At 39.1% G+C, this 14,965-nt stretch overlaps 1 protein-coding gene across 1 annotated transcript in view; it reads right to left on the bottom strand.

Moving 5' to 3' along the window:
* Positions 1-4,333: 4,333 nt before the first annotated feature.
* LOC135218284 (probable protein phosphatase CG10417) overlaps positions 4,334-14,965 on the bottom strand; it is a 186,662-nt gene continuing 176,030 nt past the window's right edge. Inside the window, exon 8 of the mRNA XM_064254492.1 lies at positions 4,334-5,324. Coding sequence (XP_064110562.1) covers positions 5,127-5,324 — 198 coding nt within the window. The 3' untranslated portion in view covers positions 4,334-5,126. The remainder of the gene's footprint in view (positions 5,325-14,965) is intronic.

Here is a 14,965-nt window from a genome sequence, read left to right as displayed (position 1 = left end):
AGCCGATCAGACGCACCCTCCAATGCACTGGGAACACTATAGTCACTTCTTACCTTTTAGTAGCTTGCATTTTGAGCTACATCCCTTTATCTTCAAATTGCAACTATGGATTGTAGTTTCTGTGAAGTAAAAAGGTGACGAGGATGCAACACTACTAGTACTGTTAATACTCTAACTGCTCGTTAGTACGAGAGCTATTAAAACTTCTAAAGGAAGCGTAAGTAGTTCTGTGCTTTTCTGACTTCCTAAAGTAGGAAGTTAGATTTTATGGTTCCTCAATCAAATTCTCACACTTATTACATGTATTAATGAATAAATATTAATATTTCCCTTTCTTGCAAACTATGTGAGGATCTACCGAAATTTTCAGTAGTTACACGTCATAAATTCTTCAAAATTTTCGAAGCCAATTTCATTAAAAAGTTAATAAAAGCATATGCCGAACCAAAGATCCAGTACTTCCCTGCAAAAGACAGCCCAGAAGATCGATGGCGATGAAAAACGAAAATCAAGTCAGGAGGTACCGCAAACGTATGTTTACAATACGGCGACAGAGAAAATCTGGTTCTAGAACGGTAATGGTTCCTATTCCTGCCACCCAGCGGCAGGGAGGTAGATCACCTGACCTACCTGCAGCGTGTGCCGCGAATTTCGAATTTCTGTCGGGGACGACGGAGTCTATAGCTAAGTATATATCTGCCTGGGAAGTTGCATGTACAAAAAATGGTGTTTACAATGTCATACAAAAATGCCAATAAATTGCTCGTTGGCACCATTAACTGCTTAACCATGTTGATAAGCCACTTATCGGTGCCGATAAACAGCTTACCAATGCCAAAAATCACTTACTGTTGCCAAAAATCTGGTTAACGACGTTGATAGCCAAGTGCAATAAAACCGGAACGCTGTTAACCAACACAGTCAATAAGTAAGGACTGCTTGTAAAGCCTAACTTATTTGGTAAATCAGTTACAACAGACTTAGAATCAAAATGAAATTCCTTCACTTTATTTTTAAAAATGAAGAAATAAAATTGGAATACTTCACAACATTCAAAACTGAAATGTGACTCATCTACATACTTAAGAGGTAAATTCCTGGACCCTTGACAAACTCAAAAATTTACTTTAGTAAGAAAATGCCTTTTAGATCCCACTCATACTATTTAGAGAAAAAAAATACACATCTAAAACAAACATGGTTAAACTATCACAATATTATTCATGCATAAATAAAACTGTGAAAGTTAACTATGTTTGTTCTAGATGCGTTTTTTTTTTTTGAAATGGTATGAGTGGAGTCTAAAAGGCATTTCCTTACCAAAGTAAATTTTGAGTTTATATCTAAGGTCCAGGAATGTAATAATGGCTACTAATGGTCGCCAAAAGTTTTTTAGCTAAACCTAGACAGTACTGGAGAGTAAGTAATAGTTAATAATTATCCTGGTCTAACAACTGCATCATCCAAGCTTAGCACAAAACTCAGTTGTCTGATGTACATTAAATTTCAGTACCAAAAAAATAATTGTGTTGGTAAAGGTCTTCTCTTAACCTACTGTGCTGCAATATATATACTAAAAGCTTATCAAAAGCAATTGCACATTATGGCAACAATATTATTTACACTTTCATGAAAGTTGTCTGATGTCACCAAAAGCATGTGAGTGATCATATTTTTTTTATAAGAACACCGCAAGTATATATTTCAAGAAAATGCATAGTTTTCCCATAAACTATGCATTTTCTTGAAATATATACTTGGTGTTTATGCATACTGCAATGAAAAAATTACAGCCTTTGTAAAGGCCAAAGTAACATGATATCACAGTTTAAATAAAATATGGTACATAAAGAAAAAACTACTGCAGTACATTTGTTTTGTACACTATTTACCCATATTACAAAACAACTCACAGTAATTTAACTTTTCCCTGAATACCTTTTCACTCTTATTCATCTATAACCCACTGATTAAATCACATACACAAAGAAACTATGCATTTTTATTTATAAGAAAAACTAAATATGGGTACTTAGCAAATACTGAGTGCACATGTGCACACAATGACAGACAAATACACACAGCTAACATACACATTTACATCGAACCAGCTGATGAATATAAACTGGCTCAACAAAAGTTTTCTTTTGAAAGCAATACCCCATTCAGCATATGAGAAGCTAGTCCATTCCTGCAGCTGAGTCCTGTCTTTTCTTAGTATTATTATATTTATATATAATAGCATTAAGATCTGTTGATTCTTACATTGCTCTCTGGATACATTAACACTTTCACAATGGTGTCTATGTAGGCAGACATATCTATGTAGGCAGACATATCATCTTCATAATTTCTGTTTTTTAATTTTTCCCCTAGCATTATTTGCATATTCATAAATGCTTATAACCCAACATACTAACTGAGCAACTTCTGATTGCAAGAATTATGATACCATATTTCAAACAAAACTCACACTCACATATACCAAGTCATGTGCCACTGTAGTCAAATGCTAAATCCTCTGGCAGCTAGCAGAGGAGTTATTGTCAGATGTAATGCCTTACCTTTGTAATGGCTCACCTGAATTTTCCATTTTTCCAATTAAGTTTGAAATTTCGGGAATTGCCTTTTTTATATATATACTGAGGTTCTATGGATCATTGGTAGAGCCATTAGGGTAAACAGACAATAGTTGGTTCCCTCGACAGTATATACACACAAATTTTTTTGCATTTTCTGAAGCCTTGTGGATCTCTGAATTCATAGTGAGTTACTGCAAGCGCTGAACTCCATAAAGACATACAAATGAGCACTGGTTCCCTCCATAAACACACACACACACATATGAAAAACTAAAATTATTACTTACTAAAACTATTAAAATTATTTGTATTACAAAAATGAGACAGGATAGATAAGTTTAACAAGAAGAAAAATTGAGGAAAAGTTGGCAGGTACATACGACCATAACCCTCGTGAAAGTAATCTTGGAGAGTGGACGAGATCAGCTGTGAATGCTTCAGTCACATGAAGGTACAAGGGAAGATGAAGTACAGTATCAAGTAAGGGTGTCTACAACTCTAGATATCTAAACAAGCATGTCCAAACGAATCATTCTTTTCCTGACAGGACAGGTTGGTACATTGGATATTTCTATAAGGAAATAAGGCCTTTTATAGTTAATGGGGTTGTGATAAACTTACCAAACTGAAAAAACTAAAAGAGACAAATATGTCAACATTCCGGCACTCATATTTAAATAAGATATACAAAACCATGAACATTGATCTTTATATCAATTTTTGGTACTAACAAGTCTTTCATATAACTAAGACACAGAGCAGATTCTGAATACCTATTAATTATGTACATTTTTATATAACACTTACCATGATTTTTCGTGTAATAAACAGCAAGAAAATGGTAACAGCCCATATCCTATGGATAGACCTATAATAGGTGTCTACAACTCTAGATATCTAAACTACTGCAAGTTTATATTTATTTGTAGTGAAAGAACATTATACAAATAGCATATATTTATTACTTAAAACATTAAATCCATTTTTCATATGTAAAATTAATGAGCCTGGAAAACTTTCAGCATTCATGAAGCTTTCAAAATCTTAGGAACAAAAGTGTATATGATGTTCTGCTGTCTTTTCCAAGAAACTCATTGAGATTATTGGATCTATAAAAATTGCTATATGAAAAGTTAAAACTTCCGCAAAATCTATGAGGTTGTTTGTACTTGTGTGAACTAACTACAAGAGCCATATATCAACACAAACTGTACCAGTCTACTTTTCTTAAAAGGAAATTCATGAGAGCGAATGGTCTTCAAGTAGCAGACATTAAAATTGCCATTAATTTATCATCAAAAGTTATTCATCCTGAAGGACTGACTGAGAAGCACACTTGTTTCAGTTTGTGACCATACACAGCAGACTAGTCATCTTTTTTTATCAATATGTGGTCATAAAAAGGCAATTCCTACTTAGAGGACATGCCACCAGTTACCTCCTACTTGCGCAGAACTCTAGACAAGACACATATCCTCATACAGTGTAATCTGACATTGCCCACAGGCAGCATTATTAGAATAATCATTCAGCACATGACAAATACAACAATGCAATAAGTAAAATTTTAAATATATTCTCTACCTTACCTTTAAATAAATAAGTAGCATAATAGTCTATCCAATACAGCATGCAGAACTTTAAAGTGTGGGCAAAAACTGCAGAATACTTTGTTAACTCTTTAAAAAAGAAGAAAACAAAAAAAGAAAACTCTTAACTGGAAAAAGAACAAAAACAAAATAAAAGGCCTATTGTGCTCAAATCTTCACTGGTACTGAAATCATCATTAATACCAATGGTTTATTTCAGATGCAGGTACAAAATATAAATACTGTGTAAGCATTCAGTCCAAATATCACAAGCATATGACCTCCTGAAACACTTGAAAAAATTAAAATGACTAAAAATATTAACATTCTTTTATCACTAATGACAAGAAAGATGAATGAAAAAACTTTCTTTCAATATAACTCAGTATTTGACAGATGTTTCATTATAAAAAAATACTTCAAATTCTCTAACAAACTTTTCAAGCTAAAGTTTAAGTGATAACAGTACAGTACAGTTAAGCAGTTTTGAACAAATATCTTCAAAAAATTATTATTAATCACTCACTTATTTTAAAGATTTTAGTTTTGCCTGTGATTGTGTCTACATATTACAGAAAATTCTAGAGCTGGCACTGACCGCTGGGCATTTAAGTCTAGTCATATCAAATGCCTTAAACATTGGCAAAGTAACAAAATGACACAGTACTGCTCTGGTAGCACACAAGTGCAATCACTATACCAAATTTAGTTTTAGTTCCATATTAGCATTCTGTATTGACCAGAAAAAGTAAAAGCTGATTTGCTTTAACTTCCAATTCCAAATTTTTCTAGAATGCAGTCAGGCATTGCACCATCACTATTCCTGAGTGTTCCATCATATGCTCTTCCTGATATTTCCTGGGAATAAACGAGGGTTCTTTAAACCAAGAATGAATAAATTCCTTGATTTTCAAAACTATTTCATAAATAAAAAGTGCCTACACTCAAATATTCATTATTTATCCTCACACTTTAATTTTTTATCACTTTGTCTGATGTCTTCATTGTCTGATTCTTCATTTTTGTCCACTTCTGATTTTCTTTTTGCACTTCCGTAAGACTCAATATCCTTGAATTTAACAATGATACAGGTCATGTTATCACAGCCTGTACCATCACCAAGGGTATCTGGTGCTAGACAATGATCAAAGAGCTGAAAATAAGAAAAATAGAAGTCATTCATTTACGTATAAAAAATGTCATTCTTGTACATATAAAAAATACCGTATATACTTGTGTAACCTGCGATCTCGCATATTATGTGACCACAAATTTTCACCCTTTAAAAATTATTTGATCATGTATTTCATGTAACATGAGAGTTCAATTTTGAGACCAAACTCTTTTCCTCCTCTTTATCTATCTCATTTTCTAGATAGACTAACCCCTTTTCCTCCATCTCATTATCTATCTCATCTTCTAGGTAAGTTAAAACAAGTAAAAGAGAATGCTAAAAGTGTCGTCAGTAATATTATACTTGTGTAAATGCATACACCCAAAACCAGCTGATTTGCTATGAACAACCGAATCCAATAACAGCAGCGGTTTGCTTGCATTACAAACATCTAACAACAGTAAAAAATTACCGTAGTTAAGTTACAAATGACATTAAGTAGAATAGGCCCGATATATTTTTACATTATTACGTATATCCTCATTAACTATGGAGAAAAGATCAGCATGGGCATATACGGCTAAATTTAAGCCGTTATTTGTAGTGAAGCTGAGGAAAGAATGTTCATCTGCTAACGACTATTATCGTGCATCTGCAACATGGATGAAATTCTTGCAAACTTCAGTATAGCACCATCAAACTTGACCGTAAACAAAATTTGAGAGAAATATGTTTTAATCAAAACTATTTGGCATGAAAGGGCATATTTTACTGTTTTCAACCCAATATAAGATAAATATGTAAAGCTAGTAGTATTCTAATGAAATAAAGTGAAAATATCAAACATATTTTTTTATTAATGCAATAAATCACCTCACCACCATCTACTAATGAAAAAATAACTAAATTTTGTTCACAACGATACTTATTCAAGTGATATTTTGACTTCAAAGCACTTTGTATAACGTAAAATAACCTTGTCCCACATCAATAGAGTATCTTAGATTCATTTACGCTAACTAGAAGCAAGAAAATTGCTATTATTTGGATTCAATACAGCAAAATAAACTTACCTCGCAATCAATCTCAGCTGATTTCCAAACCAAAACATTGATTGCTATATTTGTATTTTATAATACAATAACGGTAATATGAAAATGCATACAATATAATTGGATGCAGTGAAGTAAAGCATCACTTTTTAACAAATCCATGGAAAAGATAATATCATGGAAAAGATACATATTCAATACGTGTTTGTATTTTATCATATAATACTAGTATGTGAATATCACATACGCTAATTTTATATCTTACGTATGATGCAACCCCCCTTAAAATTAGCTCCAAATTTAGGCCTTCAAAAGTTGCAGGATATGAGAGTTTATATGGTAAGTCATTCGAGTACATATAGAAAATAAGACATTCTTGTATGTATAAGTAAATTTTCTTGCCCATGGCTATCCATGGATTATACTTTGGAAATAAAAGTCCTCTCAGTTATTAGTTTTTTTTATAGGAAACCATTTTATATTCATATAAAACAACACAAAAAGAGAACTATAGAGTAATGTCTTCATTCAAAGTTAATAATAAATTTACACAGGTGATGTTTTAAGGCAGAAACAGCTTGAGCTGTAGCTCACTTTCACTATTACCAGAGGCAGATGCTTAGTCACCTATTTCTTGTATAATAGTTTAATGCAAGGGTGTAATACTTCATAAAAATTACAGGTACTTCTTAACTTAAAATGGAGTTGGATTCAAATGTATGTTTTATTTCTTGTTACTCAAACAGATCAAATAATGCATTAAGACTTAGTACACTAATATTACAGGGTAATGATATCAAATGCCAAATTAATTTTCAAAATTATGCAATAAAAAAAATTAAAAAATCAAAAGTCCTGATAAATTAAGCTAACAAACATACTTTCAATTTTTGTTTGGCTTCCAAATCAGAATGCAGTATTACAGAACAGATGTACACATATGTTACCTGCACACTGAATAACAATAATTAAAATAAAATTGGGGTTCAATGGACTTTGTCGCGAACAGATTGGAATGTGCATCAGAACAGTCGCAAGTGTTATGGAAAAGCTTCAAGATGTCAGCAAATATTTTGGGTGGTTGAATGGCACAAAGCATACATAAGCAAAACATTATCAAGCCTCATAGGCGAGAACGTGAGTGCAGGAATCACATGATCGTGATGTCAGAAAAATGCAGTCTTGTGTGTTTGCTTGTGCACCAAACAGGGCGTGTTCATGGAAGCTTCTGAAACAATTTTGTGCATGTGTAGGTACGAACACCAGGGCTTCTTAGGATGTAATATAATGAGACCTCAGGAGAAAAGCAGCTGCTTGAGATAAGAAATCACTATGTGGAAGATTTAGGGGGAAAGTGCAGAAGATCCATACAGAAAGGTAATAGTGACCTTGTTAAACTGTTGAACATTTACAGATACCCAGAAGGATGCTGAAGTGAAGTGAAAAACATTTTCCAATTACATTTTGTACTTCCAACTTATGCTCATCCATTTTTTTTTTTATTTCTGATAATTGTGGTTTCTTTTCACAGATGGATTCGAATGTCACTACATAAAATAAATTCTCTGACTGACACTTCACCCTTAGTTTCGGGGAAAATAGAATATGATTGAACTGATGGGTTTTATACAAAGAGGTAATGTGTGACATTTTCAGTAGAGATGAATATTCTGGTTAATTACAATTCATTTTCATTGTTTTTCATGTTAGTCTTTTTTGGGGAAATACTCTACTTTTGTATATCAGAGTTTGGTTTTAGCCTAGATCTAATAATAATAACTTGGTTTAGCTGCAGAGGTGCAGTGTAATGGCAGCCGTTCAAGGTAGGTTACATTGCCATTTGGTGATTTCTCTCCTTTTATTAGACAGGGTCAATTAGACCCTTGTAACAGTTTGGTGGCACAGACTTGCATTTTTCCCGGCTTCTACATGACAGGACAGACTTCCATTTTTCCCAGCTTCTACAAGACATCCCAGATACCATTGTAGATAGCTTTAATGAAAAGATTGAACCTACATCAGATGAGGAACTGATTCACATATTCTCATGTTCAGAAACACATGTCCAAATATCCCACAGTGGATAGCACATTTTTTATTGGGACCGGTCCAAGGAACTTACACAAAGGGATGCAAGTTTCTCTTCCCCCCACAAATAGCGTGCAAAAGTGGAATATGAGGGGATCTATGGACCCAGGGCAACAGTTGTGCTGTTTCAATTGAACTATGCAGTCAAATTTTGTGGAGCGTGCAAAAGTGCAAATCACTTTTGGCCGTCTAAGAAACCAAGCAGAAATCTGGGAGTTCTAATGTGAGAGCTTCCCAAACAGGTCACTTGAAGGGAGCAAAGAGATCAGCGAAATTTTTGGAAAGCCTATCAACAAAAAGGGTACAGATGATTTGTATGTGTCAATGTGGTCTAATGGGGGACGGCCCAGAGCCCAGGCCGATAGTACAAGGAACAGTAGTGGATCATGGATGTGAAGATCCCAATTTTTATTGATATGGGAGCGTCAGTTAATTTAAAGGAACATGATCTATATCAGTCCATGTGCTCCCAATACCCTTTGAAACCATCCTCACCAGAGACGGTGTGTGATGTGCAAGCCCATAGATTAAATACATCAAGTTTTGTAAGAGAGTGGTTCGCTCTGGGTGATCAGATGTTAATAGAACCATTTTTGGTGATAAAAGCAATTGCATTGGCCAACAGACTTTTGTTGGGCCATCCTACATTTAGGAGAGACAGGATATCCATCCATACAGGTGTTAAGTGGCGTAACAGTTGGGATACCTGGTGTTTTTATTCCATATGTGGGTGTACATGGAACTGAGGTAAATAAAGATACCGAGGTTAATATGGGTGATAATGGTGGCAATGTTGGTGGTAATAATGGTGATAATAACACTGATGATAATGGTGGTATGGTTAATAACGGTACTAACAATGGTGATAACTGTTAATAACATGGGGGTTATGGTTGATGGTAAGGGGGATACGGATGTGGAACATGGGTTGAATAACCAGCCACAGGAGGGTGCTGTGTATGACGGTCATGTATACAAAGGGGTTTTATCAGAGGATGTCATTTTAATTCCGCATATAATGACTATGGTGAAAGTCAGATTGAGGGAAGTGAAAATGCCCAAAGATGTGATAATTGCGGGTGGTGAAAAATTAAAAGATGTCATTAGCACGGTATCAGTAAACAAAGTATCAATTACAGATGTTACAGGAGTGGAATTGTTGAATTGTAATGCTACAGTTAGGGAGTAGAATAAGTATCAGAGGAATACTTATGTGGTAGACCTCCAGAACTGGAGTGGGGATAATGGTTCAGTGGCTATTGTAGAAGGGAAAACCGAGTTTTCAGAGGCAGAAATGCAAATGAAGAAAATCTTTAGGGATCATTTAGCTAATGCATACTACAAGAAGCACCGAGAAGCTTTAAGCAACGTTTTGGCTGAATTTGAGAATATTGTGGCTTTAAAAAGGGATAAGTTAGGGCTGGCTAAGGTGTTAGAACATAAGGTGAATCGAGAAGAGGGACAACCCATCTTTATTCCGATGTACAGTATAACCTACAAAATCAGGGAACAGGTAGAGAGAGGTGTTAGTAAATGGGAGGAAGGAAGGAATTATTAGAACCTGTGTCCCTGTACAACTTCCCCTTGCTGGCAGTGCCCAAGAAGGATAGTTCAGTCCAAGTATGTGTAGATTTCTGGAAATTGAATGAAAATGATATTGTTATTTTACAATAAAGTTTTGTACATACTTACCTGGCAGATATATAATTAGCTTACGTCTCTGACGTCACGACAGAATTCAAAACTCCTGGCACACGCGACAGGTAGGTCAGGTGATCTACCTTACCCGCCGCTGGGTGACGGGTGTATGAAACAATCCCACTTTCTTGTCAGATTTTCTCTTCCACCTGTCTCCTGAGGGGAGGCTGGGCAGGCCATCAATTGTATATATCTGCCAGGTAAGTATGTACAAAACTTTATTGTAAAATAACAATATCATTTTTGTAAATGAACTTTCCTGTCAGATATATACTAAGCTGATTGACACCCTTGGAGGAGGGTAAGAGACAGATAACTAACATAGAAAAGGGAAACAACACCTGTTGTAGGGTATAAAAAACCTTGGTTCCTACCTGATTAGGCTGAAGACTTCATAGGTACTGTCTATTAGTCTGCATAGCCTGAAGAGCTACAGCGAGGGCGTGACCTACAGCTGAAAAGACTCTTTGGGTCTACCAAAGGGATTTGATATCCGCTTACTCAGTAGAATCCAAGTCGGATCATGTCAAAGGGGATTCGCCCTCTTATATGACAGAACCTGTCCACTACCATTGCAGGGAGCTCCAACACAAACCCGATCACCTAACCACTCTAATGTTGTTAGCACTACGACCAGAAAGAGATGCCTACCTGCATCATCTTTCATACAACCATAAAACACAATACCAAAACAGGGGAAAAAACTAAAAAGGATATGTTTCAGCTCCCTGCCCCAGCACCGAATCCGCCGATACGTACGGGCCTAACGCGAAGCACTTGTCATACGTAATTTTGACGTCTCTCAGGTAGTGGTTAGCGAATACTGAATTGCATCTCCAGAATGTTGCTTTCATCAGATTCTGAAGTGACATATTCTTATTGAAAGCCAAGGAAGTGGCAATGGCTCTCACCTCATGAGCCTTGACTTTCAGGAGCTTGAAATGATCTTCATCACATGCAATATGTGCCTCTTTCACTAGACTTCTAATAAAGAAAGACAGTGCATTTTTAGACAATGGTCTACTGGGGTCCCTTACAGAGCACCATAGTCTATCCTTAATGCCCTTAAGAGTCGTCTTCTTCTGAAGGTAATACTTTAAACTCCTAACAGGGCAAAGAGTCCTCTCAGGTTCTTCCCCTACAAGGGCAGATAATCCTAGAACCTCAAAGCTCCTGGGCCAAGGATTTGAGGGGTTCTCGTTCTTGGCTAAAAAAGAAGGAAGGAAGGAACAAATCACGGAATCTCCTTTGAAACCTACCCTTCCTTCTAGGGCATGAAGCTCACTAACCCTCTTGGCAGATGCCAAAGCCATGAGAAACAGAGCCTTCTTCGTAAGGTCTTTGAAGGAAGCTAATTGGGGTGGTTCAAACCTCGAGGACCTCAGGAAACGAAGAACCACATCCAGATTCCAACTTGGAATTTCAGCAGAGATTTTCTTGGATGTTTCGAAAGATCTTAACAGATCATGCAGATCTTTGTTATCCGAAATGTCCAGGTCTCTGTGCCTGAACACAGCAGCTAGCATGCTACGATAAGCCTTTGATGGTTGAAACTGCCAGACCGCATTTTTCCCTGAGGAAAACGAGGAAGTCTGCGATTTGGGTCACAGAGGTACTGGAAGAGGAAAGCTTCTGGTTTCTGCACCAATGACGAAAGACGTCCCACTTCGACTGGTAGACTCTAAGGGTAGAAGGCCTTCTCGCTGAGGCGATAGCCTTAGCAGCCTTTGCCGAAAACCCCTTCGCTCTGACAAGACTTTTGACAGTCGAAAGCCAGTCAGATTGAGAGCGGGGAGGTTTTGGTGATACCTGTCGAAGTGGGGTTGTCTGAGCAAATCTACTCTTTGTGGAAGTGCTCTTGGGAAGTCCATCAACCATTCCAGTACCTCTGTGAACCAATCTTGGGCGGGCCTGAACGGAGCTACCAGCGTCATCCTTGTCGCTTCTGAGGTCGCAAACTTCTTGAGGGTTTGTCCTAGTATCTTGAAGAGAGGAAAGGCATAGACGTCTAGACCTCTCCAGTCTAGGACAAAAGCATCCACTGCCACTGCCCCTGGGTCTGAGATCGGGGAGCAGTAAAGGTCTATCCTCGTGTTCTTTGCTGTCGCGAAGAGGTCGATGTGATCTGCCCCACATTCTCCACAGGTCCTGGCAAACATATGAGTGAAGAGTCCACTCCGAAGGAAGGACTAGATTCTTCCTGCTCAGGAGGTCGGCCCTGACGTTCCTTTCTCCCTGTACGAATCTGGTGAGGAGTCTGATCTTCCTTGCCTGAGAACATAGCAGAAGGTCCTTTGCTGTTTGGTACAGGGAGAAGGAGTGCGTCCCCCTGTGCTTCCTTATGTACGACAAGGCTGTGGTGTTGTCCGAGTTGACCTGAACTATAGCATACCGGACGTGGGGCTCGAAAGCTTTTAGTGCCATCCACACTGCCATCAACTCTTTCTTGTTGATGTGCCAGGACACCTGTTCCCCCTCCCAGGTGCCTGACACTTCTCTTGACCCGAGCGTCGCTCCCCAACCTGTTTCCGACGCGTCGGAAAACAACACTTGGTTGGGGTTCGGCATGTGCAGAGACAGAGCTTCTGCAAATCGGAGAGGGTCCGCCCACCACAAAAGGTCCTTCTTGATTTTCCTTGTGATCTTGAAGGAGAACTCCAGATCTTGAGAGAGAGACCTCCAATTCTGGTATAGAAAGAACTGGAGAGGTCTGGGATGCAACCTTCCTAGAGAAACGAATTGCTCCAGCGAGGAGAGTGTCCCCAACACACTCATCCACTCCCTCGCTGTGCATGCATCTTTCTCTAGGAAGGTCGTTAGTTTCTCGCAGCAACGAGCTATCCTCTCTGGCGACGGATACACCCGAAAATCCGGAGAAACCATCCGAATCCCCAGATAAATCCGCTCTTGACTTGGGATTAACTGCAACTTCTGGAAGTTCACCAAAAGTCCCAGAGAACTTGCCAAAGTAAGGGTCTTCTGTAGGTCCTCCAGACATCTTTCTTGTGACTTTGCTCTGATCAGCCAGTCGTCGAGATAGAGACACCCCCTCACTCCCTCCAAATGTAGCCACTGCGCCACGTTCTTCATTAACCCCGTGAAAGCTTGAGGGGCTGTCGGGAGGCCGAAGCACAAGGCCCTGAATTGGAAGATCCTCCCTCCCATCATGAATCTCAGAAACTTCCGTGAAGAAGGATGGATAGGCACATGGAAGTAAGCGTCCTGAAGATCTAGGGACACCATCCAGTCCCCTGGACGAAGAGCAGCCAACACTGAAGAAGTCGTCTCCATGGCGAACTTCCTCTTTTTCACAAAGACGTTCAGGGCGCTTACATCCAGAACCAGTCTCCATCCTCCTGAGTTTTTTGGAACTAGGAAAAGTCGGTTGTAAAAACCTGCAGAAAGAGGATCTTTCACTAGTTCTATAGCCTCTTTCTCTAGCATAAGATCTACTGCTAGAGAAAGGGCTTGATTCATGATGGGGTCCTTGTACTTGGCCACCAACTCCCTTGGAGTCGTCGTCAACGGTGGCCTTGATGTGAAGGGAATGAGGTAGTCTTTGCGGACAATCGAGAGGGACCAGTTGTCCGCCCCTTTCTGGGCCCAGACGTCGGCAAATTTCAGTAGTCTGGCACCCACTGATATCTGGAGTACTTGTATACTATTTCTTCCCTCTGATGGATCTAGAGAAGGTCTCCCCTCTCTTAAAGGGTCTAGATCCTCTAGAGGAAGAAGCTCTGGCAGGAGGGCCTCCTCGAAAGGGCTCCTGCCTCAAGGGAGTCTCTTTCTTGGTCTTGGCCTGGAAAGAAGTTCGAGGCTTCCTGGCCGACTGAGCCAGCATGTCTTGTGTAGCCTTAGCCGAGAGGGCACTCGAGACATCTTGTATAATCTTCTTGGGGAAGAGGAGAGGTGAGAGTTGCCCGTATAGAAGCGAGGCTCTCTGCGCATGCGATACTGACTTCGTCAGGAACGAACAGTATACCGATCTCTTCTTAATCACTCCCGCTCTGAAAAGGGAAGCGACTTCACTTGAGCCATCTCTCACTGCCTTGTCCATACAAGTGAGAACACTGTTAAGATCCTCAGGTGAAAGGGAATCCGGGGTCTGCGTCTTTTTGGCCATAACTCCCAATGACCAGTTTAGGAAGTTGAATACTTCCAGGACTCGGCACATTCCCTTCAACAGGCGGTCAAGCTCATTCATCCCCCACGTACTCTTAGCAGACAGGAGGGCAGAGCGTCAAGAGGAATCCACCAGCGAAGAGAAGTCCGAGTCCGCAGAGGAGGGAAGAACGAGGCCCAAGGGTTCTCCCGATTCGTACCAGAACCCTAACTTTCCTGTCAGCTTGGAAGGAGGGAAAGAAAACACTGTCTTCCCTTTCTCTTCCTTAGCAAGGAGCCATTCCCCTAAATCTCTTAAGAGCCTTCTTCATGGAGATGGTAGGTTTCATCCTGACACAAGATGAAACCTTCGAAGTTTTGGAGGTTGAAAATAACGAGAGAGGCGAAGGAGGAGCGACAGGAGAAAGGGCATCCCCAAATTCTTGGAGCAGCAGGTCTGTTAACCTCTTCTTCCGAAGGCTCCTGTTCTTCCTCAACCGAAGAACCATCAAGATCCTTATGAGGATAGGTGATCTTGTCCGAAGAAGTGCGTCCATCCTTGGAGGTGCGTCTGGAAGAAGTCTGACGTCTGACAGGGGAAGTCAAAACTTCCGGAGAGCACCTGCCCGAAAAGTCCTTCTTGTCAAGAGGAGGGCGTTCTCCAGGCTCTTGGCACCTAACGAGAGCAGGGCGGTTCTCTGGGGAAGAGCGCCTGCTTGGAGAAAAGCGTCTATCAGGCTC

Source organism: Macrobrachium nipponense, chromosome 9 (assembly GCF_015104395.2).
Source record: "Macrobrachium nipponense isolate FS-2020 chromosome 9, ASM1510439v2, whole genome shotgun sequence".
NCBI lineage: Eukaryota > Metazoa > Arthropoda > Malacostraca > Decapoda > Palaemonidae > Macrobrachium > Macrobrachium nipponense.
The sequence above is the reverse complement of the archived record's forward strand: the minus strand, read 5'-3'. Positions and strand labels throughout refer to the sequence as shown.